The sequence below is a fragment of the Capra hircus genome, chromosome 21, assembly GCF_001704415.2.
Source record: "Capra hircus breed San Clemente chromosome 21, ASM170441v1, whole genome shotgun sequence".
Lineage (NCBI taxonomy): Eukaryota > Metazoa > Chordata > Mammalia > Artiodactyla > Bovidae > Capra > Capra hircus.
Window position 1 is genome coordinate 59,492,494 of NC_030828.1, and position 26,827 is coordinate 59,519,320.

The window sequence follows — 26,827 nt, forward strand, 5'->3', positions numbered from 1 at the left end:
TCTACGGGAGGGAACTGCAGAGAAAAGGCACTGAAGGCCATGTGACCAGACTGTCCTTGATGTGGCTATGTGGGGGCTTGGGGGCCCCTCTTCCCACCTTGATGTCCTGGCTGACCACCTGGAGGCAGGGGCCTGTTCAGAGGAAGGATAAGGGTCTGGCTCTGGAACCAAGGAAATGGGCACTGTGGATCCTGACACATCAGGGGGCTTGTCCACAGAGCAGATCCCCAGTTGGGCGCAGAGGAGGTCACAGAGCAGGGGAGGGCCACGGCCAGCTGGGTCCAGATGAGGACAGGCCCCTGCCAAGAAGTGCCAGGTGCCTCCTGAGGGCCTATGGCCTGCCTTCTCACCCAGGCTTAGTGTAGGGCCCAAGATATGGGGGGAGAAATACATCAGAAACTCAGACGGGTCACACAGCCAGCAAGTGGCGGGGCTGGGATACACATGACCTAGTAAACAAGTCTGGATGACACGCCTCCACATGCAGGAATCATGACGACCAGCAGCTCAGTGGGAAATGGAGTACAGTGCCATGACCTCATCTAGCCCACCCCGACGGCACAGCCCCTCACTCCATCACTGCCACCTTCTCCCCCTGTCTGAGATGCCCTCCACCCTCCACCTACACCACCTCTCTACTCAGCTGCTTCCAAGGGGGACATCGTTCTTGGGGGTCCCATGTAATGCGCCTGCTCACCCTGCCCCACTGTCCCGCCCTGCTGTGCAGTCGGTCCCGGCACAAAGCCGTGGGCAACCACGACACACCTCGGGACCCCATCCCGCACTGGCCTGAGCGCAAATGCCCCACCGTTCACTGGCCATGTGACTTCACACAAGTCCCTGGGCCTTTCAGTGCTGCCGGCTTCCCCTCTGCCCAACGGGGGATGTCAAGAGCATCCTTGAGCAGAGTGCGCCCGCTACAGGGTAAGTTAGCGGAGACACTAGTAGGTAGCAGCCTGGTCCCCAGGCCCTATCAGAGTTAACTGCGGAGTAAATCTGACTGGATGACTGACTCTGGTAACTGCGAAGTGTGTCCGCTCTTCATGTTGTTCTCCGCTGTGCCCTTTCAGCCCAGAAGTTAACAACCAGAGACCATTCACAGGAAACACAGTGGAAATAATAAAACTAGTCACCACAGGGAAACTGTGTCCCAAGGATTATATATACATTGTCTTGTCATGTAGCAGTTATGTGCCCATTTTATGGGGGGGGGGGAACTAAGACCTCAAGGGGTTAGAGATTGGTTCAATGCCTCACTACAAGTTCAGTTCAGTCGCTCAGTCATGTCCGACTCTTTGCGACCCCATGAATTGCAGCACGCCAGGCCTCCCTGTTCATCACCATCTCCCGGAGTTCACATGAGTTCAGACTCATGTCCATTGAGTCAGTGATGCCATCCAGCCATCTCATCCTCGGTCGTCCCTTTCTCCTACTGCCCCCAATCCCTCCCAGCATCAGAGTCTTTTCCAATGAGTCAACTCTTCGCATGAGGTGGCCAAAGTACTGGAGTTTCAGCTCCAGCATCATTCCCTCCAAAGAAATCCCAGGGTTGATCTCCTTCAGAATGGACTGGTTGGGTCTCCTTGCAGTCCAAGGGACTCTCAAGAGTCTTCTTCAACACCACACTTTAAACGCATCAATTCTTCAGCGCTCAGCCTTCTTCACAGTCCAACTCTCACATCCATACACGACCACAGGAAAAACCATAGCCTTGACTAGACGGACCTTAGTTGGCAAAGTAATGTCCCTGCTTTTGAATATGCTATCTAGGTTGGTCATAACTTTTCTTCCAAGGAGTAAGCGTCTTTTAATTTCATGGCTGCAGTCACCATCTGTGGTGATTTTGGAGCCCCCAAAAATAAAGTCTGACACTGTTAAGACAGCAAAACTGAGAGGCGTCGTAGAGACTATTGGTTGCTCCCCACCTCAAATACCCCTTCTCTCTTTCTTCCATAAAAATAGACTGCCTGTTCTTAAGTGGGCACCACAGACTTTTTCCCAGCCTCCTTTGCAGTAAATCATAACCATGTGACCACGTGCTGGCCAATGAGATGAAAGCAGAAACGCCAAGAGGCAGTTTCTTGAAACTTCCACTAACAAAGAGCTAGAATCCACCCCTTGACCCTTCTTTATTGCCCCTTCCTCCATCCTGCTGCCTGAAACACTAATGCAATGGCTGGCGTTCTAGCAGCCATCTTGGACTGTGAGGTCAAAGCTACCCTGGAAGATGGCAGTGGAATGGGCCAGAGGGAGCCTGGGTCACCAAGATATTTGTGGCAGATAGTTGCCTAACAGCTTTGGACTGCCCTCAAAGAAGCAAATATCTGTTTACAACACTGTTATCTGGGTTTTTCAGTAACTTACAGCCAAGCCTAATCAAGACAGATCCAGAGTCACCCCCAGGTCTATCTCTCTCTGAGGCAGAGAAAGCAAAGGCAGGCCAGGTAACATATTCCCAGGGAGGGCTCTGGGCTTGGTGCCTGTGGGGCCCAGAGTGGAAAGGTGCTGTCAGACTCCTCCCTGTGTCCCTCCCTGTGGGTCTCACTTTACTAGATGTGAAAGAAGTCTGTAAAGTCTCGTTTACAAGGTAAATCTATGCCCGGGGCTCAGTGGGGTTCTGTGGTTTTTACAAGAAAGAGATTTCAAAGATCAGCCCAGAAAGTGCTTACTTACACCAGTGGTCACAGGACCATAAAAGACCACTCTTATGCCATCCTGAATAAATGAGCACACCAGAATCAAGAAAAAAAAAAAAACAACCTGATACAGAGATTATCGGCTTGTCAGTGGTTTCTCACTCTGTCTCTTTTGGAAGTCAGATTTATTGACGTACAATTTACATAGAGTTAAATTTACCCTCTCGTGTACAATGTTCTAAGTTTCAGTGAATAAAATCATGGAGCCGGCACATTCAAGATATAGACTCTTCTATCACCCCACCCACCCACAAAGCTCCTCCGTGCCCCACAATAGCCAGTCTTCTTCCCCTGGTTCTTGGCCGCTGATAACCACAGGGCCATTTAAAAATTCTGATTTGGAGACCCAGGTATGTCACGTGTGCAGGAACTTTCTCCTTCTCAGCGTTGTTCCACTGTTCGCCAACTGAGGCACATTCGCATCATGTCCAGCTTTTGGCTCTTGGGATTAAAGCAGCTATAACTATTTTCACAGAGTTTCCCAAGTGGTATTAGTCGTGAAGAACCTGCCTGTCAGTGCAGGAGACGCAAGAGACGCAGGTTTGATCCCTGGGTTGGGAAGATCCCCTGGTGAAGGAAATGGCAACCCATTCCAGTATTCCTGCCTGGAGAATCCCATGGACAGAGGAGCCTGGCGGGCCACAGTGCATGGGGTGGCAAAGAGTTGGGCACGACTGAGCACACACATACACACTACACGCACACGTATTCCTCAAGGTGGGGAATTGCCGGGTCAAATAGAAAAACGTATATGTTTCACTTAAGAAACTACCAGGATTCCCTGGTCCAGTGGTTGAGAATTCACTTACAATGCTGGGGACTTGGGTTCGATCCCTCGTCTGGGAACCAAGATCCCACGTGCCTTGGAGCAAGTAAGCCTAAGCACTGTGACTACTAAACCCACGCCACAAGTAGAGTGTCTGCGCTGCAACGAAAGATCCTCTGTCCCACAACTAAGACCCGACACATCTAAATAAATAAATATGAAACAACAAAAAAAATAAGAAACAACCGAACTTTGCCAAAGCGGCTGTGCTATTTGGCATTCCCACCAGCAGGGGAGGAGCAGTCCAGCTGCTCCACAGCCAGGCCAGCCCTTGCAGAGAGAGGACCATGATCCAGGACAGTATTCTAGACAATCCTTCCAACTGCAAGGTCAATTTCCACCCAGACTCAGCCCACCTGACCACCCCTGCCGCACCTGCTTCCCAACTGGTTCCTGCCTGCAGCACCCCCTCTCCTACTTCTCCCCAAGTTTTGTGCCCCAGTGAACCACAAAGCATCTTGGGGAGCCTCGTTCTCTCTTGTCATTAGGGACAGAAAGATCTATCTGCCTGAGGGGGACCAGATGGATTCAGCTCGTCCCATCCCAGGTCACCCTTCGCTGCCTGACAAAGGCTCCCCTTTTAGCCACCACAGCCTTCTCTTGTGCCGTCTGCCACTCTTGGAGACCAACTGCATCAAGAAGACAAGAGACTGTTCAAGGGGCCACAGAGTCACCAGCCCAGGGACCTCAGGGAGGAAGGGGTCAGTCGTGCGAAAAGATGGTAACCTTAGTGACAGGAATGTGACTCCCCCTCAACGTGTCCAACTCTTTGCGACCCTATAGACTGTAGCCCCGCCAGGCTCCTCTCACCATCAAGGTTAACAAAGAGCCACATCATGTCTGACCGGCCATCGTTTTTCAGGGGCCCTATTCTGAGAATGGGCTTTCCCAGTGGCTCAGCAGTAATGGATCCGCCGGCAGTGCAGGAGAAGCAGGAGACCCAGGTTCGATCCCTGGGTCATGAAGATCCCCTGGAGGAGGGCATGGCAATCCACTCCAGTATTTTTTTACCTGGAGAAGCCCATGGACAGAGAAGCCTGGCGGGCTACAGTTCAGAGGGTCGCAAAGAGTCGGACGCGACTGAAGCAACTGAGCACGCATCCTGAGAATATATCACCCAAAGTGGAGATGCCTGCAGAGCGCAAGATGCTCAAGAAGGCAACTCTGCTTGGAGCGCAGCCTCACGCCTCCCAGGACGGAGCTGGTTCAATAAGTCCAGCCTGGGCTCTTGGTGGGACGTGGTGTGTCTATTCTCTGGGCACTGCTGGACCAGCCCACGGGGGCGGCTCAGACCAGACCCTCCCGCAAAGGGCTCGTGTCTGATGAAGGAGGGGACAAGTCATAGCAGAGTGACAACGAAGGGACAAAAGCTGAGACCCGATGCCAAGGGCAGAGGGGGCCTCACCCAGCACGGGGCACCAGGGCGGCCACCCAACAGCACGGAAGAAGGTGCTGGATCAGACAGGACAGAGAGCAGAAAAAAGCAGGACTCAAACAGGTAACTGATACAAGTGAGGAAAACACAAACTTATGTGAAAAAGACCAGGAGGTGTCACACAAAACTAACAGCGGCAGGTGTGACAGGACAGTGGCCCCAAATGTGATTGCCTGACTTTGACAACCTTGTGAAACCGAAACCAGTCATTGACACAGAAGATAACACAGCAGATTTATGCCACTGGGGTGGTGCCAAGTGCTTCGCATACATTGTCAGTAAATCAGGACTTGGTTTCCTCTAGGTACTTTGGGGAACAGAGCCCAGAAGGTCAGGGGGCTCATCCTGCAGCCCACGGCTTCAGTGGCATGTGAGGGCTCTGTTTCAGATAGCACAGTCCCCTCTCCTATACCTATCCCCTCATCACCACCATCTGTGCCCACCAGAATACCCCCACCAGCACCCTAATGACCCACTTTAACTCTTTAATCCTGGGGCTTCTAGATCTGAGCCCATGAAGCCCAAAGAGATGGACCAGAGTTGGGATCTATGGTCTCTGGAGACAGGATTCTTGGTGGGTACTTGACCCATTTGCTCAGTTCCCCGCATCAGATGCAAAGTCAAATCGAGACTCCATCCTGGCCTCCAGGGCACAGGGTGGGGCAACACCCTCCTCCCCCAACTCTTGACTCCTGGTCCAGCGGGGCAGGAGGCTCATTTGATTCTGCCGCATCCCATCACCAACAAATTTGCTAGAGAAATGAACACCTGTGACAGCAGGGACGATGCCAACCGCAACTGGACTCTGTTGCGAGGGTGACAAACATCAGCTGCAGACTGTGAGTTGGGGTGGGTGTGTGCTGAGCTCCTACTAGGTGCGGGGCTTTACAGACATTGTTTTATCAGAACAACCCTGTAAGGAGGACAAGATCCACCTCCACTTGATGGGTGAGGCATTTGAGACTCAGAAAGGTGAAACAACCTCTCCAGAGCAGCAGATGTTGCTGGAGCAGGTAAATTTCTTTCCCGCAATGGAGGCAGAAGTCAGGCAGGAGTCAAGGGTAAGAGCCCTCACTTGGAGAGTCAACCACAGAGTAAGGAAGTCAAACGGCTTGGGGCTCAAAGACCCCACAGAGGAAGAAGAGCAATACAAGCCTCCGAGTCTGCACATTTAAGCATGAAAAGGCCCTCCAGAATCATAGTCTACCCCAGTCCTGCCAAGTCAAGATATAGTGCAAGCCACACGTGTGAAGTTACAGTTTTTAGTAGCCATGTTGTAGAAAGTCCCATGAAACAGGTGAACTTCATTTTAATAGTATACTTTTTTTTAACCTACTATATCCAAAGTATCTTCATCTCAACATGAAAACAAAATATTGTCAAACTACTCATGTTTCACATTTCTCCAAAAGTCTTCACATCTCAGTCAGACACGCACTTGTAGGCACAGGTGACTAGTGGCTACCATAACAGGTAGTGTGAGTCTCACCCCTCAGTCTGCACTGAGGATACTAAGGTCCACAGAGGCGGCTGAATGAGGCCAGAGCCATGTTAACTGCAGTGCCCGACGCTATCTTGGCATGCGTGTGGCTTAGACGAACGAGCACAGGTTTTAGAGAAAGAAATACCCGAAGACAAATTCCAATCCGGCTGCTCTCCAGCTGTGTGACCATGAACCTCACTCTTGACCTCTCTGAGCCTCAATTTCCTACATGAAAAGTGAGGTAATTCCCCTCCTCATACAGTGGCAGTGAGAATCAAATATGAAATACCCAACAGAGTTCTTGGCACACTGTAGGCATTCAATATGGGGACATGACAGTTATATAGGTGGTGAATACACTGCCTTCATCATCCACATTTTCATCATCTCCAAGCCAGAAAAATGACGCTTGAAGGGAGCAGCCTCTCCCATCCTAGCAGGGGCAGATCTGCCTGACCTAGGACAGTGCAGGGAAAGGAAATGAGAGAGATGGGCATGGGAAGAGAGAACATGCCCACAGGACACCAGAACCACAGTGCCTGCTGTGCCCAAGGCACCACAACTCCAGGGACGAGAGCCAACCCGTGTTCTACCAACGGCAGGGCAGAGCTCCTCAGAGTTGAGCCTATTTGCCAATTTCTTTTCTTTTCTCTACACTGTGCAGCATGTAGGATCTTAGTTCTCTGACCAGGGCTCGAACCTGTGCCCCTACAGTGGAAACTCGAATTCTTAACCACTGGACCACCAAGGAAGTCCCAGAGCTGAGCCTATTTGCATGCAAGCAAATCACAGACCTTTTGGCCCCTGTGATAATAGCACAGCGCCCCAGTCTAGCGCTTCGCTGAATGGTAAAAATCCAGAAGCCCTGCCTCAACTCCAAAGACATGCCCACATTCGCCCAGAGCTCTGTGCATAACGCGTTCCAGATCGAATACAGCCCCCAAGGCCCCCTCCAGCCCCTCCAGTCGGTAGAGCCATGCACCTGCCTACCTCAGCCTGTGGGTGAGATGTCTCCTCTGCCTGGAATGTCGCTCTCCCCTTCCATCTGGCTAATTCCCACTTATCCTTCTCACATCAACTTAAAACGTCACCTCGTCTGAAAGTCCTTCCGCACCTGCCGCAGGCTTCCCTTGCTGGACGCTCTCATACCTGTCCACTATCACACTCGTCATTTATCCTGGTGGGACCCTGGGGACTGACTCCCTGCCGTGGACCAGAGATGAGGGCTGTCTCTCCCTGGCACCTGGGAGAGCACCTGGCATCAAGCAGATACTCAACAAGTACCTGTTGCAAGTCGTTGTGGCATGAAGTTCACTCAGGAACCAGAAGAATTCTGGTTGGTTTGATTTGGTGAGAAGAGGCAGTATTTTGGAAAATAAATAAAAGTTGGAGCATCTGCACCCGTGGCATTAAGCCACTTTCCGTGAATAGTCCAAAGGGTCGTGCATTGTTACATCACTTTTCTGGACACTTCCAAGAACTGGAGAGCACTCTGGTTATAATGGACACAATTCACAGAACAACTATTACATCAACTATTGATTTTCCAAGAGCCTCAAAGCTGGGGTGTCCTATCAAAGAGTCTTTTGAGTGAGGGGCACACGTAGTCACCACAGCTCCTCTGTGTCCGAGAGTGGAGATGGCTCTTTAGAAAAACACAACATTCCCCCTTTCATCTGCATACATGGTGCCCTGTTAGTTCTCAGATGGGTGGTAACACTCCCCCAAGTTCAGTTCAGTTCAGTTGCTTAGTCATGTCCAACTCTTTGTGACCCCATGGACTGCAGCACACCAGGCTTCCCTGTCCATTACCAACTCCCGGAGCTTGCTCAAATTCATATCCATTGAGTTGGTGATGCCATCCAACCATCTCATCCTCTGTCGTCCCCTTCTCCTCCTGCCTTCAACCTTTCCCAGCATGAGTTAGTTCTTCACATCAGCTGGCCAAAGTATGGGAGTTTCAGTTTCAGCATCAGTCCTTCCACAATGAATATTCAGGACTGACTTCTGTTAGGATTGACTGGTTTGATCTCCTTGCAGTCCAAGGGACTCTCAAGAGTCTTCTCCAACACCACAGTTCAAAAGCATCAATTCCCCCATGTAGAAGGAGATTTTGATCATCACATGATTAGCATTTTGTGGGTGCAACCAAGGATGCTAAATCTCCTGTAACACGTGGAACAACTCACCAAGGAAGACCATCTGCTCCAAAACCCAACAGCAACCCCCCAATACCGACACATTGTGGAATTCTGGCCAAAACCCAGCCCAGACCATGTCTCCAGGTGACACAGTGGCAAGGGGAAAAATGAGTCCAAAAATCACTTCACTATTCATGAGGATCCGCTAACACCCTCTGGACCCTTTTCCGACCCAGGCTGGACCAGTCTCCTTCTGAACACTCCAGCACATTCCTGCCTCTGCACCTTGGCTTGTACCAACCCTCTGCCTCACCACCTAACCATCCACAGTGCCCACCCAACACATGGTCCTGCTACGCGGCACCTTGCTGGATGGCTTGGCCCCCATCATCCTGCCCATCTCCAAGGGATTCCAGCCTCCAGCTAGACAACTCACTTAGTGCTTGCCTACTGCCCCATGGTCTCCACAATGTAATCACCGAGTACAGACACCAAATCTGACCTCAAGATACTAAGTGATGGATTCATTCATGGCTGTTCAGTTGAACCCCGACCAAAACATCGACCACCATATCAACACAACTCCTCTTTTTCTTAAAATAAAGAAGGAAACATTTATTCAAAGGTCCTGGTTAGTGGCAAGCACTCAGCATTCACAACTTCTTTGAATCCTCCAAACAACCCTGGGAGGGCCTTCCTGTGATCAAAGAGACGTTACAGGTGAAAGAGATCAAAACTCCACAGGAACACGTAATCTGGCTAATGTTCTACAGCTACAAAGCGAAGGAACTAAAACTCAAGTTCACTCCTGGCTTCCAACGCCTCATTCTGCCATGACCAGACAGGCTCTTCTTTCTCTGGTTTTGTTCATATTTATCAAATGTGCTTACTTGATAAGGGCTGCAGGACAAAGAGGCATGATTTCAAGGGTCCTGGGGGGTCATGTACTGCTCTGATCTTTACTGGACTCTCCAAAGAATGTTTCCCCTGTGCTCCTTCTCCACTGTAATCCGACCCACTCACAAATCTGGACAATCAAGTCAAGTCAGCCTGGCAGTGTCTGATGGAGGCTCAGGCAGGATAATCTTTAATCACGCCATGAAGAATAGCTTAACTTTCAAAGCCGAGCCCCAGCCAATTCTCCCCCAGGTAGCCTGTGGCTTTGGGCTTGGGAAGCTTTTATAAAAGCAGGCAGAGTTCCAACATCAAACAATGTAGAAACAAAACAACCTGTTCCTTCAGCAGTTTGGTTTTTCTCTTCCAAGGAACCAAGGCAACTCGTGGGTAGCAGAGGCAGCTGCTTTAAAACAAAAACAGCAAGACAAGCACATAAAGGTTAGCACAGGGGTCCAATTAAAACCCCACCTGCCAAGGTGAGAGGAGTTTTCAGCCCACTGATCAGGGTGCTGATGCCTGGGGGGACCTCGGTGGCAAGTCCAAGGGAGAAAGTCCTTCCGCCTGAACAGATGCAGCCTGTGCAGACCCCTGACTCCCTTGGGTCCCCAGCCCCAGGTATCCATCGTGTGTGGCTAGGAAAACAGCCATCAGGTGGGCATGCCCACCTCCCCCCGCCTCACCCCCCCCCCCCCCCGCACCGTTGACTTCCCCGAGGTCGCCTGGAAGGAGTATTCGGCAGTGGGCTCTGGAAAAGTCAAAAGGGAAGGGAACATCGCCAAGCAAGCATCTTCATGCTTGGAATCTTCTAGGCTAAGGTGAGTGCAGCACCTGCCTGCCAATTTCCTCCGAGGCTGTCCTGAGACTCTTGGAAAAGTGAGGGAGTGCCTTCTTGGAAAAAAAGGACAGACAGAACATGGACTCTAATCCAGTTCATCTGGAAATGCTATAAAACGTAGAGTAAAGGGATCTTGCCTGGTGGATGTATTGCATACAGAGAACAGAAACCCTCCAAGGATGGGAAGGACAGAAGGGGACACAGTGACAAATTCTGGTCAGGGAAAAGACTGACCTCTGATACCCGGTTCACCAAATTCAAGAAATCAAAGGGCAGGGGTGGTGGTGAACTGGGAGACTGGCATTGACATATACATGCTACTATGTATAAAACAGATGACTAACGAGAACCCACTGCACAGCGCGGGGAACTCTACTGAGTGCTCTGCGATGACCTAAATGGGAAGGAAATCAAAAAGAGAGGATGTGTATGTACAGCTGACTCGCTCTGCTGCACAGCGGAAGCTAACGCAACGTTGTAAAGCAACTGGACTCCAAGAAAAAATTTTTACGAAATCAAATGGCAGTGAGAAGGGACAAAAACCAATTCCATGTATAAGATGGACATCTCAAAGGCTCAGAAAAGAGTGCTGACAGGTACCTCTGGAAACAGGCTGGGGTTGAAGAACGCAAAAAGAGGATGAAAGGAAAGAACCAGGAGTGTCCTGGTATCCCCTCCCCACATCTAGCTGGGTGACTGTCCCTCCTCCACCAGGCATAAGACTGGACGTTTATTCTCTAAAAAGGGAAAGAGAGGTCTCAATGCAAATTGTACTCAAAACAGGCAGATTAAATGATTTTACACATATTGGATGCAGAGGACCACCCTGTCCTAAGCCTTCTTCCTCCTTTCAGCTCCCAGACCTCCAGCCCTTACCCCTAGCAGTCTGATTTTGACCCTCCAGACAGGAGACTGCAAGACCCTTCCATGAGGGGTCTGCTCAGACAGAAGGAAAGACTCAAACATAGTGGCATCGGGGTTCCCCACGACACAACCCACAGGGCACCCACCAGAGGAGTTCTGGTCGAGGAGCCCTGGCCCCTGTGCTCAGAGGACACTTTTTAGTCCCCAACTCTTAAATTTGAGAAGCCAACCAAGGACTGTGAATGAGTCAGCTAAAGAAAGAAGTTTCTAAAGTGAAAGCTCCAGATCAAACAAACACAGTAAACAGAGGGAGAAGCAGAAAGCACACACACGTGTCAGCACACCCAGTGTCCACGGTCAGCTCTCAACCCTTCACCTCTGGCCGTTCTTGTAATCACTGTAGCTCTTGAGACAGATACCAGGCTGATTATTCTCGTTTTACAGATGAGGCATTTGAAGAATGATGAGGTTAAATAACTCTCCCAAAGTCACAAACCGAAGAAGTGGCAGAAGTGAGATTCAAACCGGGCCGTATGGCTCTGTGCTTTCAACCACTACCTTTCAAAGCATCACCCCAGCCACCAACGGTCCATCGTTACAATTCTCAGTGGAAAAGAGAAGGCACTGAACTCCTCTTAAGAATAAGAAAGAACTCTAGCAAATTAAAAATGTGATAGATTATAAAATGTGGTGCATTAAATTGATGCAGTCTCACAGAAAGTAGAGCAAAAAGCAAAAGGGATGGAAAGCAGGAAACGATAAGAAAATTGGAAGATTCATTCAGGAGGACCAATATCCAAATAAAAGAAAGTTCTGGCAGATTAGAGAAAACCAAAGAGCAAAAACCATGATAGAATTCCAGAAAATGTCCTAGAACTGAAAGACATAATTCCAGATGGAAGGATCTCATAAAAGCTCGGCATGACAGAGGAAAAGAGGCCAGCACCAGGGACAAGTGACCTGGAAGTCTCAGGGAACTGGGGACTAAAAGAGGATTCTATCAACTTTCAGGGAGAACAAAAACAGGCCACACCAAGAATCAAAAAACTGCAACCCTGGAAGCCAGGAGACAGTGGGGCAAGGTTTTCAATAATTTGAAGGAAAATTATTTCCAACCTTGAATTTGATGCCCAGCTAATCTAGCAAATCAAGAATTAGAGGAACAGAAACCCAATTTTCCCACATGCAAATTCTCAGAAAATTTACCCCTCTGATCACTCTTTCTCAGGAAGGATGTGCTCCTATAGTCAACGGGCAAAGCCTTAGAGGCAGACAGGAAATGGTAGATCTGACCCAGGATAGAAGGGAGCCACAGGCAATGGTGACGAGACCTCTGGTGACAGCCAGGTCCCAGGTGTGGGGGAAATGAGTCCAGACGGGGGACAGGTCAGAGGATCCTGAAGTGCTGAAGAAGAGGAAACTGAAGGAATTTACCTGCTGCATCCAAACGATGTCAGGGACTCTCGAGAACACTAACCCAGTTTGAGGATAATTTAAACACATACGCCAACACCACCAGGCAACTCCAGGAAGTCAGAAAGCAGAGCAGGAACAGTGACTATAATTTACTTCATGACAAAGCTCTGAACTGCACCAGCCTAGTAGGATCACTGGTAACTTCAATTACCCATCTTACCAAAATTATGATGCCAATATATCGGAGAGTGAGGAAGACAGGAAAGACCTGTGGTTAAAAGAGGTATAAAGGAGACCTACCTCCTTCCTTTCCATAGTATGAAATCAGAGCCTGGAACCAAAATATCAAGATGAAGGAACACATGCATGTTATTTACAGACATGGAAGAAAAGAGCAAAACGATCAGCTGGGAGAATCGATGAGTGATCGCCTCTAGGAAAAGTGACAACAAGGGACACCACCGGTTTTGCATGTCAATCTTGGGGAACTCTACAGTCTCAGATGCCTTGCAAAGGGAGAGGGATTAGCAGACATGGATGAAGACGGGTGACATCACTGAATGTTCTCACAGCTAAGAGAAGTCGGCATTATCCCTCTTTCACCAAAAAGACAGTCAGGCCCAGACATCTACAGCTAGGCAATTTTAAAAGGTGGCTGAAGCCTAAACCTTAGTTTTGCCAGATCCCCAGAATCTATACTTTCCTTCTGAGTCTTCATTCATACATTCAACCAATATGAACTGAGCATACACTGAGCCTGGGACAGAAGGCGAGGCCCTGGGATAGAGCAGTAGATGAGACAGGTCCCAGTGCTTGACCCACTGAGCCTTCTGGTCTACCAAGGCAAACCAACAGTCAACAAGCCACAACTAATAACAAATCCAAGCCTGGAAGTGCCCACCCTGGGTGGTTACAGTTTATCAAGGGTAATGCTCATCTGGTTCCTGGCCTTCTCCTCTGCCAGCCCACCATCAGTCCCACAGCATCATGGCACCTTGTCCTCCCCAACCCCCTGCACAGGTGAGTCATCACATGCCACATCCTCGCACTTGCCCACAACACTTCGGGAACTCAACAGGCCATCAGCAGGCCTGCCAGTCTGCTGCCACCCAGGTCCAAGGCCTTCGGCTTTGATTTGGAAGGTATCACGTTTTGTTTTGTTTTAGATTAGAGTCAAGCTCAAAGGCCAGACCAGTTCTCCGAGGGAGAGCGCCACACACACAGTCCCTTGTGCAGACGGGCCTCAGCGGGCACTGACAGGCATGTAGCCCCAGTGTAAGGCTCAGACACCAGAGTGGGGAGGGTCAGTCACTCGGTCATGTCCAGCTCTCTGTGACCCCATGGACTGCAGCACACCAGGCTTCCCTGTCCTTTACTGTCTCCCAGAGCTGACTTAAATTCATGTCACTAGCTGCAGGACGGGGCAAGGTAGCCAAACTTCGCCGGGCCTCAGTGTCCACATCCGTAGAGTGGGGATACACCACCAACTTCAGAGGGTTCTGACTGTGCTTTATAATCTGCCGTGGCCACAATACAGCGCAGGGTGAGGCTGACAGGTTGATTTCCCATGGCTGCCTCTAGCCGCTTCAGCCATAATTCAAGGTTATAGGGATTTCATCTTGTCAACCTCTGAAAGGGGGTCTTTGTCCCGGCTCTTCTCAGAGGTGCCCCTGGGAACCACTAGTCAGGAACCATCAGTTGGGAATTCAGACTTGACTTTGTCACAGTGTGAGGAGCCTGGTGTGTATGTGACTTACAAAACAGCTGAGTCACCAAGCCCACTCTGATAAGAAGCAGTACCCAAGGCTGGCTGACGGCTGGCCAAACAGCCTGTAGCCTGGCCGTTTTCTTCCTGGGTTCCAAATCAACTGCTCTCTCTATAGCCAGCCTTGACCCAGGGCTCACCAAGTCTTCCCCCTTCCGCCAAATCCAAGTCCCATCAGTCTCCCCTATTAACATCCCCTCCCCTCAACTTACTCCATCTGCCCAGACTTGGTTCTATTTCTTGGTTCTACCACTTACTAGCTCAGTAGACCTTGGCATTCATGATGTTCTTGCTCAGCCTTAGTTTGGGGGTGATAGCTAATAATGCCCATCACACGGGTTATTTGGAAGATGAGGTTCAGGGTTCAGCAAGGAGTCGACCCTCCATCCCCATACTCCCCATAATCACAACATCAAAGCCCCGTGTATCCCTGACTTGACTGATTTTTATACAGCCTGTACTCTACATTATACATTTTTACAACATCGATGCCCAAAAGCATCATTAGTCACTCAAGCTGGGTCTCAGCTAAATCAGCCTGACAAGGACGGGAACAAGCTACAACACAGGGGAGCCTTTGAGCTACACTGCCATCCTCATTGTCCTGCATGTTTGGGGAATTCCTGGAACATCCGATTGCAATTCCTCCTTGTTTTATAAACATAAGCAGGAATAGAAAACAATAAAAGTGTCATTATCAGTGAGCACTACTGGTTTCATAAACTTAACTGTGGAGCCGATGGAACCAGAGCAAAGCAGGTTATGGGGTGACCTTCAAGTAAGCAGAGAGGGGAAGTTCAGGGACATAAATGAGATAACAGAAATACAGCATGATGTCATTCAACCATGCTTAAACAGTGAAGAGTGATTAGGGCTTTCCTTCCCTTCTCTGGGAATTTGGGTTCCTCATAATTGTATGTTTATGTTTGAACTTTTAAAGCTCGATGTAAAGTTGCCAAAAATCACGAACTGCATATAAGCCAATCCTCTAATGATGCTCTCAGGTTTTCTAAATAGACTTTGATATTTCCCATGAAATAGAAGAGTGTTTATTCAGAATATCCAAGACTTGACTCACTCGGGGTTATCAGCATTTCCGGAGTTTGTGTATCTCAACTCTAAAGGAACACAAGGATTAGAATGGAGACACTATGGTGTCAAAGCATGTTGAATCGCAGGGTCCACATAACCAGGGGGTACCTAGAGGCTGCTGTGACGTCACCCTCTTCCTACCTCACCACGCACGTTGCCAGGGCCACCCCGGAGCATCGTCCCCCGGTCATTCACAGCCCTGCGTGCATCTCGGATCGCACCACTATGCACGCGGACCTCTGGGCAAAGAGTCTCTGCAGGCCTAGGCAGGCCCCCCTCTCCTGTCCCCTTAGGTCCTGCCCTGCTGCCCTTGGCCAGGCAGCCTGCCCACCAGATTCCACAGCCGAGGGGGGCCAGCCTTGTGACTAGAGCCCAGGCCTCTGCGCTCAGCACCACCACCCTGGGTGTCCATCACACTCCCCTGGAAATGAAAGGGTATTCCAGGTGTGCACATGTTCCCCAGGAGTGTCTCTTCCAGGAAAGAGGAGAAGGCTTGATAAGCCACCTGTAGTTCATTCATGTGTGAGTTTCCTGTTGCTGCTGTGACCGAATACCATATACACGGAGGATTAAAACAACACAATTGTATTATCTGAAAGTTCCAGAAGTCAGGGGTCCGCAACGGGTGTGACAGACTAACATCAAAGTTGTCAGCAGGACTGTGTTCCTCCTGGAGACCCTACCGGAGAATCCTTTTCTTTCTCGCTCCAGCTGCCAGAGGCTGCCTGCACTCCATGGCTCACGGCTCCTTCCAGCAATGGCATCATTTCAGCCTCCCCTTCCATCCACACATCTCCTCTCCAACCCTCCTGCTTCCCTCTTACAAGCATGCTTTTGATTAGGGGGACCCAGCCAGGTAACCCGTGATCATCCCAAGATCCTGTACTTAATCATATCTTCAAAGTCCCTTTTACCAAGTAAGGGAACACAGTCCCTGGTTCTGGCAACATGTTGGGGGCCATCATTCAGCCTATAGCAGTGCGGCAAACAGTTCTGCAGTTGAGAGCTGGCAGCCCAAAGATGCATGCGCTCCTCTGGGGACCTACTCAGGGCTGGTGGCCGGGAGTCCAGGGGAGGTGGCTGTGAATTCCTCCCCAGGCGGGCGCAGGCAGGGTGCTGCCCTAGATATAGCCACGGCCATTCTCTGCAGAAGGAGACGTGCAAACCAAGGGACAGGGATGAGAAAGGAGAAACAGGACCCAGCTATTCTGGATGCAGCTGGTTGATTCCATCAAACACAGAAGTGAGGGTGCCCAGAGGACACGGCAGGGTTTCTGCCCGAGGGCAAAAAGTTTTGGTAGAGGACTGACTTGGCGAGAGAGACAGACAAGACAAAGAGAGCCAGACCTCCGGATCGCAGGGCTGAAGTGGGACCAAGCAAGAAGCAAGAAAACAGTGGTCCTGGCTACTGACAAGGAAGACGTTTGCAAAAGCAGGCAAGAGAGGCAAAGAAAGGCGTAGACAAGAGAGGTGTTTGAGGGTCAGGACTGACAGCTGCGGGAGGTGAGAGAGGGCCCTATCTGAGAGCCCAGTCATTTCACCACCAAACTGTCAGGTCACCTCCACGCCCCCTCCCCACCCCCTGCCCCAGTTCCCAGCAAGAAGGCCACAGAACGCTGCTTTTTAAGTATGTCATACCGTAGAAGATTAAAAATAGTTTAAAAGAGATATCAAAAGGGATATAAATACTGCAAAGGCTCCTGCCTACATGGAGTGCACCCCCCAGGAGGGGTAAGCGGGGTGGGGCATGACATCATTGAGCCCTAATGCCTTCCACTTAAACCCCCCCAAGTTCTGCAGGAGCAGAAGGTCTCATTGGTTGACACCAGAATGATTCCAAGGCCTCTACAAAATTCCCTAATCCCTCCCTGGCTTTTCCTGGTCCTCAGAGCTCTGGACTATAACCTCCAAGCAGCAGTGGATCCTGGTGCTCAGGAAGGGCAAGCAGAATGCAGCTGAATGGGCCACCTCTGGAGTCCACCCCCTACACTGCAACACCCCCCCCCCAACCCTGCCTGCAACCCCACCAGAGAGTCCTCTCCCACCCTCAACCACACTCCCCTACCCCGTAGTCCCACACTGTCTGCCTCTGGGACCACAGATATTTTCAGGCCCACATCCTCAAGGCTGGATCAGGCTTCCCCTGGCCCTTTACTCCTGGTAGCATCCACCTTAGCATCCTCAGTCCTAAAGTGCTCATCTTAGCCTCAAGATGCCCTTGTCCACGGTGTCCTGAGTATCCATCCATCCCTGCATCCCAGTTCCCACATTCCAGGGCTGACTCAACAACGATTATTTGAACAAACGGCTGGGCTTCCAGGGGGAAGTCCATTACTAAAGCAGGCATAGAACCCACCCCAGGCACATGTCAACCTTCTGCGAATAAGGCTGGGCTGCGTACATGCAACAACCCTTCACAAGCATCTCTGACTCGCCATGTGACCTGGGTCTAGGCTGAGAAAACAAAAGGACCCTACCACCCCACAGGAAGCTCCCTGGATTCCCACACTCCGAAGGGGCCAGAGAGCAGCCATTGGGGGTTTGTGGGTCTCTGCTGCCACAGCTTCTCAGTTGTCCCTATGATACACTTGAATGGGCAGAGCTGTGTTCCAATAAAACTTGATTCCCCCCAAACAGGCAGCAGGCTGGATCCAGCCTTCAGACCATAGTTCACTAATCCCTGCCTTGATATGAAAGAAAAAAAAAAAATTAATGAAAGAAAAGCAGACAGACTACTCAGGGAGAAACTGTGAAAGATCCTTTAAAACCACCCTTTGTGATTTTTGACGCTGCCTCTAATTCCTTCTGTGACTGAGACAATCCACCACTGTTTAAAAAATTAAGAGGTGCAGGGACAGGGTGGGGGGAGTAAGAAAAGGTTTCTAATGGTTCAACCACTACAAAGACAATTACTTTCTTCTTCTCTCTTCCCCTCTGAGGCAGGGCAGGCGTGACCTCTGGCTGCTCAGAGAGGACTCTGCCCACTGTCTCAGCTGTTTCGGTCAAAAATTAAATGTCAGAGTGTTCCCTGGCTCCGGGAGGGCAGTTAATGTAACCTGGGCCTCTTGGGCAAAGGGCTGGCTCCCCAGAGCACTGGATCTGCTCAGAAGCCTCCCCCACACCTTGAAACTGCTCTGATGAAGTCAAGGCCAATCACTAACAAGGGATTCTGCGAGAAAGCTCTTCCGGGGTCGCCATCTGGATGGAGGGCTTCCGTCTCACTGCGGACCCGCCCTTTCAGTGATGGGCTTCTGCTCCACATGGTCTGGAACATTCCTCAGTACAAATGCCCATGTGTAGGGCAGGGACCATGCGTGAGCTGGTCCCCGAACCTCCCCGGGGTCAACCTTCAATTCTGCCCAGCTAATTCAGAGTATGTGTCCCAGACCTTTCCTGGGCTCTTCCTAGGAACCATGATTAAGCAGCCCAAGAATAAACCAAGAAGGTGCCTCATTTACCCACGTGTGTGTTTCTAACAGAGCTCATGACCTGTGACCTCTTCTACACAGGACCCTAAATGGGAGTGAGTCTCCCGCTCCTGACAGTGAGAAGAATTCAGGAACGCAGCCAGCTGTGCTCAGCGGTGCCAAGAGCTTCAGGATGGCCACCCACCCATGTGTGCCAGGGGCTGCAAACAGGATGGCTTTACATGGGGATGCTCTGTCCAGGGGGCTTCCCTGGGGGCTCAGCAGCAAAGAACCCGCCTGCAGTGCAGGAGACACAGGAGACTTGGGTACAATTTCTGGGTGGGGAAGATCTCCTGGAGGAGGGCATGGCAACCCACTCCAGTACTCTTGCCTGGAGCATTCCATGGACAGAGGAACCTAGTGGGCTATATATAGTCCATAGGGTCGCACAGAGTCAGACATGACTGAAGCAACTTGGCATGCACACCCACTGTGTCCAGGGCCCGCCCCGCCCTGTGCCACCTTTGGGGGCCCATGTGAGCCCCTGACAGTCCTACCCTCTCCTTTGGCGGATGAGGAGACTAAGGCACAGGGAGGGGAAAGAGATTTCCCAGGATCCCACAGCAAGCGAGCGGGCAAAGCCAGGACCCAGACCCGGGCCTGCAGCTGCCCTGTCCTGGCTGCGGCTTCCCCAGTTGCACACCTGCTCCACCTGGAAAGGCTGTTCGAGAAGAATCCGCACCCGGAGGGAGGCAGGCAGCCGGGGCTGTCCTTTCGTGGACAAAATCCAGAGTTAACTCAAAGCCGGTGGCATGACTCCAGCTGGGGGGCCGAAAGCCATGTTCTACATACTGACTCATCCTTTAGAACCAAGCACACAGCCCCGAGGGCAGAGCCTTAATGGGCAGCAAGTTACTGAAGGATGCGAAGCATCTGAATTTGATTTACTTGGTGGTTTTTTTGTAGACAAACCTCCAGCACGCTTGCTGCGTCCTCTGAGAGCTGAGGAAGGCAGAAGCAGGAGAGATTCCCTGACTGTAATTTGGCTTCTCTGGGTGCTGACCAGCTTGGGCCATGGCGTTATTTCCTGATCCCATGGCTGTCTGCGCAAGAGGTCTTTGCTATTCAGTAGCTCAGTCATGTCTGACTCTCTGCTACCCCATGGACTGCGGCACACCAGGCTTTTCTGTTCTTCACTGTCTCCCAGAGCTGGCTCAAACTCATGTCCATGGAATCGATGATGCCATCCAACCATCTCGTTCTCTGTCGTCCCCTTCTCCTCCTGCCCTCGGGAGGGTGCCAGGTGCGACGAGCGGGAGGGGAGGCTGATGAGGCAACCTGAACGGGACCCCACAGGGCCTCGTCCACCAGGGAAGGGACTTGAACTTAACCTTGTAAACCAGCGCAGCCTGACCTTTTCCACACCCCAGCACTCATGGATAAGGATGCTTATCCTAGGGTGGATGGGAGCTGCCCTGTGCCCTCAAGTTGGCCGTGGAGACCCGCGGAAGGCATTAGCAGGGACGTGCGTTGGTGGCCGGGTGGTAGGTGACTTGGAGGAGGTCACTATGGAGTCTGGGCTGGCGTGAGACGGGCCTGAGCATGGGCCAACGGGAGGAGAGGAGGAAGCAGCTATAAAGGCCAGGGCCGATCTTCCTGAGCACACAGGCACAGTCCTGCCCCTGAGCCTGCCTTCAGGCAATCCTGGGCCACTTTCCTGCCTTCCGTGTTGCGTAACACAATGGAATTCGTGCAGTCAAGTTACTGCTCTGCCCTCAAGGTCTGGGTTCTCAGGTGGCACTAGTGGTAAAGAACTCACTTGCCAATACAGGAGACTTAAGAGACGTGGGTTCAATCTCTGGGTCGGAAAGATTGCCTGGAGGAGGGCCTGGCAACCCACTGCAGTACTCTTGCCTGAAGAATCCCATGGACAGAGGAGCCTGGCGGGCTACAGTCCATAGGGTCGCAAAGAGTCAGACACGACTGAAACGACTTAGCACACACACTCAAGGTTTGGTTTCAGTGTCGACTCCCCCCAGAGGCCCTGCCGGCTCCCCACCTTGAGGCTACCAGCTCCTTCACCCAGGCGGCCCTTGCCCAAGGTTTACAGAGCCACTGAGATGGGAAACGTGGCTTAGTCTGACCTGCATTCAGATCTCAGCCCCACTTACGAGCCCATGAGCTTGGAGGCAAGTCATTCTAGCTCTCCACTTCCCAAACAGCCTCCAAGGCTTGTGGAAAGAGTTCTAAAGAGCGGTTTGTGCCTTGCCTGGCACGCAGGCTGCTCGAAGTTGAGTGAACTGTCACCACCTCTGTTTGGCAGTCAATCCAAGGGTTCCGAGACACAGTTTGTTTTGCTAACCCTGGGTGATACTGCTCTCCGATAAATCCTGGCTGAGAGAGACACTGAAGCAAAGCCGGGGATACTGCTTAGGGAACCCCAGTTAGCAGGGCCCAGTTGGCAGTGCTGGACACCCCTACCTAGCAGGCTCCCCCAGAGATGCAGTGAGGAAAGCTTACATACGCCCGCTGCTGCACAGCGTACATGCTCAGCTGTGCCCAACTCTTTGCAACCCCATGGACTGTAGCCCGCCAGACTGCTCTGTCCATGGGATTTTTCCAGGCAAGGATACTGGAGTGGGTTGCCATTTCCTACTCCAGCAGATCTTCCCAATCCAGGGATGGAACCCGCAACTCTCACCTCTCCTGCACTGGCAGGCGGATTCTTCACCTCTGCGCCCCCTTAGGAAGCCCAGCCCTACCTAACTCCATCCACCTCCAACTCTGGGTGCCAGGTCTTGGCCAGGTCGCTCAGGAATAATGAGGTCAAGCTTCACAGCGTTAGACCCAACAGGCACCCGAGCAACAGGAGACGGTCCCGCACTGAACGGATGACTTTGCTGCCAGAAGCAGAAAACTGGAGTCCCAGTCTGGCTGAGTGCCATGATGGTGTTACGCTCCTTCAAAGCAGGGACAGGAACCAACTCCGCGCTCCCTGGAGTCTGCATGACGCGATCCTCTTGGCACATGTTTGCTAAACTCAACAGGAAAAGGGCTGTGAATCTTGGGGGTGGTGGAGGCTCCCTATATAAACGGGGGCATCTTCCAAATCCTGGCCTGACACCAGCCTTGGACCAACAGTCAGGGGACCTCAGAACTGGTCCAGCATTCAGCTGGACCCTGAGGCTAAGTCCAAAAGCGGGGCAGTTAGGGCAGCCTTGTCATCGGAAAGGCACCCAGCCCATGGCTGCCCGAAGCTGGGCTGAGAATTAAGGCACAGACCTGAACCGGCCGCCTCCAACCTCCACTCCACCCCACGTGGCTCCTGGGAACTGGGGGCCACCAGGTGGCAGCTGCCCACATCCTGCAATTCCATGTTCTCCCCTCTGAAAAGGTCAACAGCTTGGGCCGCCCCCGCTTCCTTGCGACGGACCCTGTGGGGGTGACACCGGCAGCTTCTCGCCCAGATGGACCTCTGCGCTCTCGGCCAGAGAGTTCTTCATTTGCAGACACTTTTAAGAGCCCATGGATGCGAGCACATTGAAAGGACTTCACGTGTCAGGTACAGGGAGTCGTCGCAGCCCTCCTGAGAGAGGTCATGCTTCCTGCCCTGCTCATCCTGACCTCCAGAGACAGGTCAGGAAGTCTTCATTCCAGCATTCCAGGGGGGATGGTCTGGTGACATTACAATCATATTTGCATGGATTCCAGAATTCCACAGTTTGAGGACATAGAGAAAAGCTTGTTGGAGGCTGAGGATCCGCCTCAGTCCCTGTGATGCAGATCTGTGAAATGCCACTGTACCCGGCATCCCATCACCACGACAACTGCTGCCCACCTGTGCTCGAAGGAAGCACAGAATTTGGAAAATAACCCTTCTGCCTGGACTCCTGCCTCTCTGGACTAGAACCAAGTTCAGATGATCGAGGCCCCCACCTACGGCCTACATGTCACCCAGACATGTCCAGGGCTGGCCGACAACCACCAGCTGGTTTGGGCAGATGCTCTAAGCATGGTGAAGCCTGCCTTCCAGACCTGGCCCTTTGGCTGGACTTCCTGAGCACCAGAGAGACGAGGAGAGAAAACAGCCGTTTAGCATCCTCAAGAGATAGGGATGCCAAGAGAAAGATGGAGAGAGACAAGACAGATTCCTGTCCCCACCTCCTCTCCCAGCCTCTTCTCAGCGATGCTGGGCAGGGCTGGGCAGAGCTGCACAACTATAGGCCAGCAACTCCACAGCGACCCCCAGGACTGACAGCTCCAGCCCTCCAGGACAGCCTGAACTGCAAACCCCAAAGGTGCCTCACTGAAGAACACATCAACAAACTGTGGTACATCCATACAGTGGATGAGTCCTTGGCAAAAACAAGGAAGTACGTTCTGCCTGATCTCAGGCTAGGAGCGCGACTGACACAGCGAGATGCTGGGCACTGGGGACCTTTAGCAGGTAATGAAAGGGTTCCCCAGCTGCGTTGTTAGGATGTTTGCAAAACCCTGCAGATTTACTAAAACTCACTGACTTATAAACTTAGGTTGAATTTTATGATATGTACATCATACTTCAATGAAGTAGTTTTTTAAAAAACTTTAAGAAAGGAATTACTGATACAAGCAAGAAAGTGATACAAGTACCAATATAATGTGGAACAACAAAAAAGGCCATTTCAAAAGAGTACATACACTGTACTATTCCATTTTGTAAGAAATTCTAGAGGCAAAACTATAGCAATAAAGATTAAAATAGGAGTTGCTTTATTGAGGTGGGGGTGGTGGGAAGGGAGACAAAACATCCATCTGAGCATTAGAAAATTTCTACACCATGATCTTAGTAATGGTTACACGTGTGTATCCACTCATAAAAATATGTTGGGCTTGTCCTTGAGATTAATGCATATTTTATATACACATAATAAACATAAATAACACACACAACATTAAAAGTTTGTTTTTTTAAAAGAGCAAAGCCCACTGATGCTCAAATTGTAATTGGCAATTCAGTAGAAGTGAGGGCAGTTCACTGGGAACTGAGAGAGAAGAGTCCACTCAGTGAGCTCCTACTCAACCCTCAAGATCCATTTCAAATTGCCCCCATTCAGCAAAGCCCTCTCTCACCGTTCCCAGTATAACTAGCTGCTCATATTGTTGAACGTCCCTTCACAAGTTGATATCCTTCACATTGACAGTTGAGGAGTGCAGGGAACTGTTGCACCAAGATTTGGTTGGTATGTGCTTATTAAACATCCACTGATTGCCTCACACACACCCCCCCCCCCCCCCGGCGACAGCCCAAACTAGATGCCATCTCAGCAAAAGATACTAACAGGATGTCTGTTCTCAGGCAACAGGACCCAGATGTGAGACTTATCGAAAAAGATGATTTTCAGTATCTCCAGCTCAATCCTCCTTGTTTTACACCAATCACAGCAGAAAAGGTTCAGGGGAGCCCAGAACAAACTCGGTTTCCAGTGTCCAGTGCACAGGGCTCCCTTCCTCCCCACTTCAAGTCACCTCTGCCTACACTGTCCCTGCCCAGCCTAGGGGTGGAGCAGACCATGTTGGCTCCCAGGAAATATTCTACCAGGTGTAATGTTTAATTAAACTTGACTGCCTGGTCACCCCTTTCAAGACTGCACCCTGCCCACTTGGAATGAGAGGGGGGACCCACCACCCCACCCCATTACCTCTCTGTCCAGGCCTCCCAGCTCTCTCTGAGTCACCCCCTAACCATGGAATCTCTAGAAATCCAAGCCTGAAGAGGAAGCTGCTAAACTTCCTTGCCAGGGTCTATATGAGTGAAGAGAGCCCAGAGGTGAAACGGTCCAGTTCTGCAGAGTTCATATATGAAAAGAGATAGGCTGGAAGTACACCTCCACAAAAAGCAGCTTTCTTTGGATGTGTGGTGCATGAATGGGTTACCAGGAGGAGACTGTGGGTGAAGTTTTTCCTTTAAATATGTTTGTGCTTTCTAAGTTTCCACAATGGACAGACTCCTCCGGAAGATAAAGACTCTTCATCTGTGGCGGGAGACGCCCCCCGCCCCCTCCCAGCCCAGGTCAGACTTGCTGGCTCCCAAGCTTCTCTTTCACCTTGTCCCAAGATACACACAGGTCCCAGCGTCCCGCGCCGCGGGCGGGCCTCTCGCCCTCATCCCACCCCCCGCCGTAGCTCCCTGAACAAAGCGGTATCTTGACCCCACGGATCCGCGCCTCTGACCTCCTTCTCCTCGGCCACAGCGAGGCGCCGCCCCCCATTCAATTCCCCTAGCCCTGGAGGTACTTAGGAACTGTGTTCGAACACACACACACACACACACACACACACACACACACTCACACTCACACACGCAAACGCACTTTCTCCTCCTCTCCCTGACCTGGGCCACCACCCCCAAGAGCCCAAGTACAAACTTCTCCAAACTCGCAGCTGTGGCTGGAGGGGGAGTCGTGACGTCCCCTCCACAAAGCAAATGGGATGCCCCCCACCACACACAAACACACACACTCACACACACACGTGTGCCACCCCACTCCCGGGTCCCTGTTCATCTGGCCCGGGGGCGGCAATGCCCGGGTTTGAGGGCCGGTGTCTCGCCGCCATACCCCCGCCCCCCGCCAGGGCCCCCAGTAAGTGACAGGACGGAGACAGGAGCGGGCTGGGGCGGCGCGGGTCGGAGCTCGGTCGGTGGGGGCGGGGAGCGGCCCCTGGGGCGCCGGGCTCCCCCGGTCGGCGCCCCTCTCCGGGGAGGCGGGGGCGCGTTACCTTGCAGGTTCTGGACTCGGATGTCGCTGATCTGTCCGATGAGCTCCTCGCGCTGGAACCAGTCCCATTCCTGCGCAGCCATGAAGCGCGGGCGGGAGGGCCGGGGCGCCGGGGCCGGGCGCGGGCGGCGGGCGCGGAGAGCCGGGCGGGCGGGCGTGCGAGCGGCACGCACCCGGCGAGGGCGCCGCGGAGCCGGAGGAGCGCGGGCGCGGGCGGGGCGCGGGCGGGGCGGGCGAGCGCGCGGCGGGCCGCCCCCGCCGCGGGCGGGCAGCGGGCGGGCAGCGGGCGGGCAGCGGGCGGGCGCGGGGCGGCGGGTGCGGGGCGCCGGGCGAGCGCTCACGCCCCCATCCGGGGGCGGGGGCCCGGGGGGCCGAGGGGAGGGGCGGGGCGGGGCGGGGCGGGGAGGGAGGCTGGACTCCGGCCGGTTTCTTTCCTTTTTTTTTTTTTTCCGGGGTGTTTGTGGCTGGGATTGTGTGGTTGCAAAAGGGTTGGTGATGAGGCGCGGGGTCCCGGCCCCCAGATTGTGATGTTTCAGGGGGCGGCGAGTCGCGTGACGCCACCCCGCGGGTCCCTGATACGCCCTCCACCCTGACTCCCAGCGCCTGCCCCCACCCCGCTCCCGTCCTACCTAGGACCCTAACAGGCACACCCTTGTACCCCAGGCCCCCTGCCCCCGCTCAGTTCGGGGAGGCAGCCCCCGACGGAGTGGGGCGCCCCAAGCCGTGCCCGTCCGCCCCTGGGACGCTCGGGCACCGGCCAGGGCCTGGGAAAGGGGCCAGCGAGTGTGCAGATGGAGTCTGGGGGTTCTCTCTCCAGATTTCTTTTCTGGGTTTGGATATTGGGAACCTGTTCCGCAGGGATCCAGTACAGAATTAACCCCAGATTCTAGGAAGGAGGGAAAAGCGGCCGACACTAGGGCACCTCAGTCTCCAAGCGACCCTCTCTGGGGCTTTACTGAAAACGAAAGAGTATGGACTTTTCCGTGGGGTGTGTGTGTGTTTCTTCCCTGTTTCTTTTGAGTCTTGAGAGTTCCAGGATCTTATTTGGGGCTCACAACTCATACCTTAGGCAGAACACTTTATTGGCTTTTCAAACACAGAAAAGAAAAAAGAGGCACTGGAGTCCTGGAATTTGCCAAAGGCTGGAGAAGGAGTTAGGGACGTGAGGTCCCTGCCCCCAGCTCAGTACTCTGACCCTTTCCAGAAAACAAA

At 52.2% G+C, this 26,827-nt stretch overlaps 1 protein-coding gene across 3 annotated transcripts in view; it reads right to left on the bottom strand.

The window, feature by feature from the left end:
- Positions 1–25,749, bottom strand: part of CLMN (calmin) — a 114,995-nt gene extending 89,246 nt beyond the window's left edge. For 2 of the 3 annotated variants that reach the window (XM_018066397.1, XM_018066398.1), the window contains exon 1: positions 25,617–25,748. In XM_018066397.1, the coding sequence (XP_017921886.1) occupies positions 25,617–25,698 (82 nt within the window). In that variant the 5' untranslated portion in view covers positions 25,699–25,748. Of the gene's footprint in view, positions 1–25,616 lie in introns of all 3 variants that reach the window. The other variant, XM_018066396.1, reaches the window with a different exon arrangement.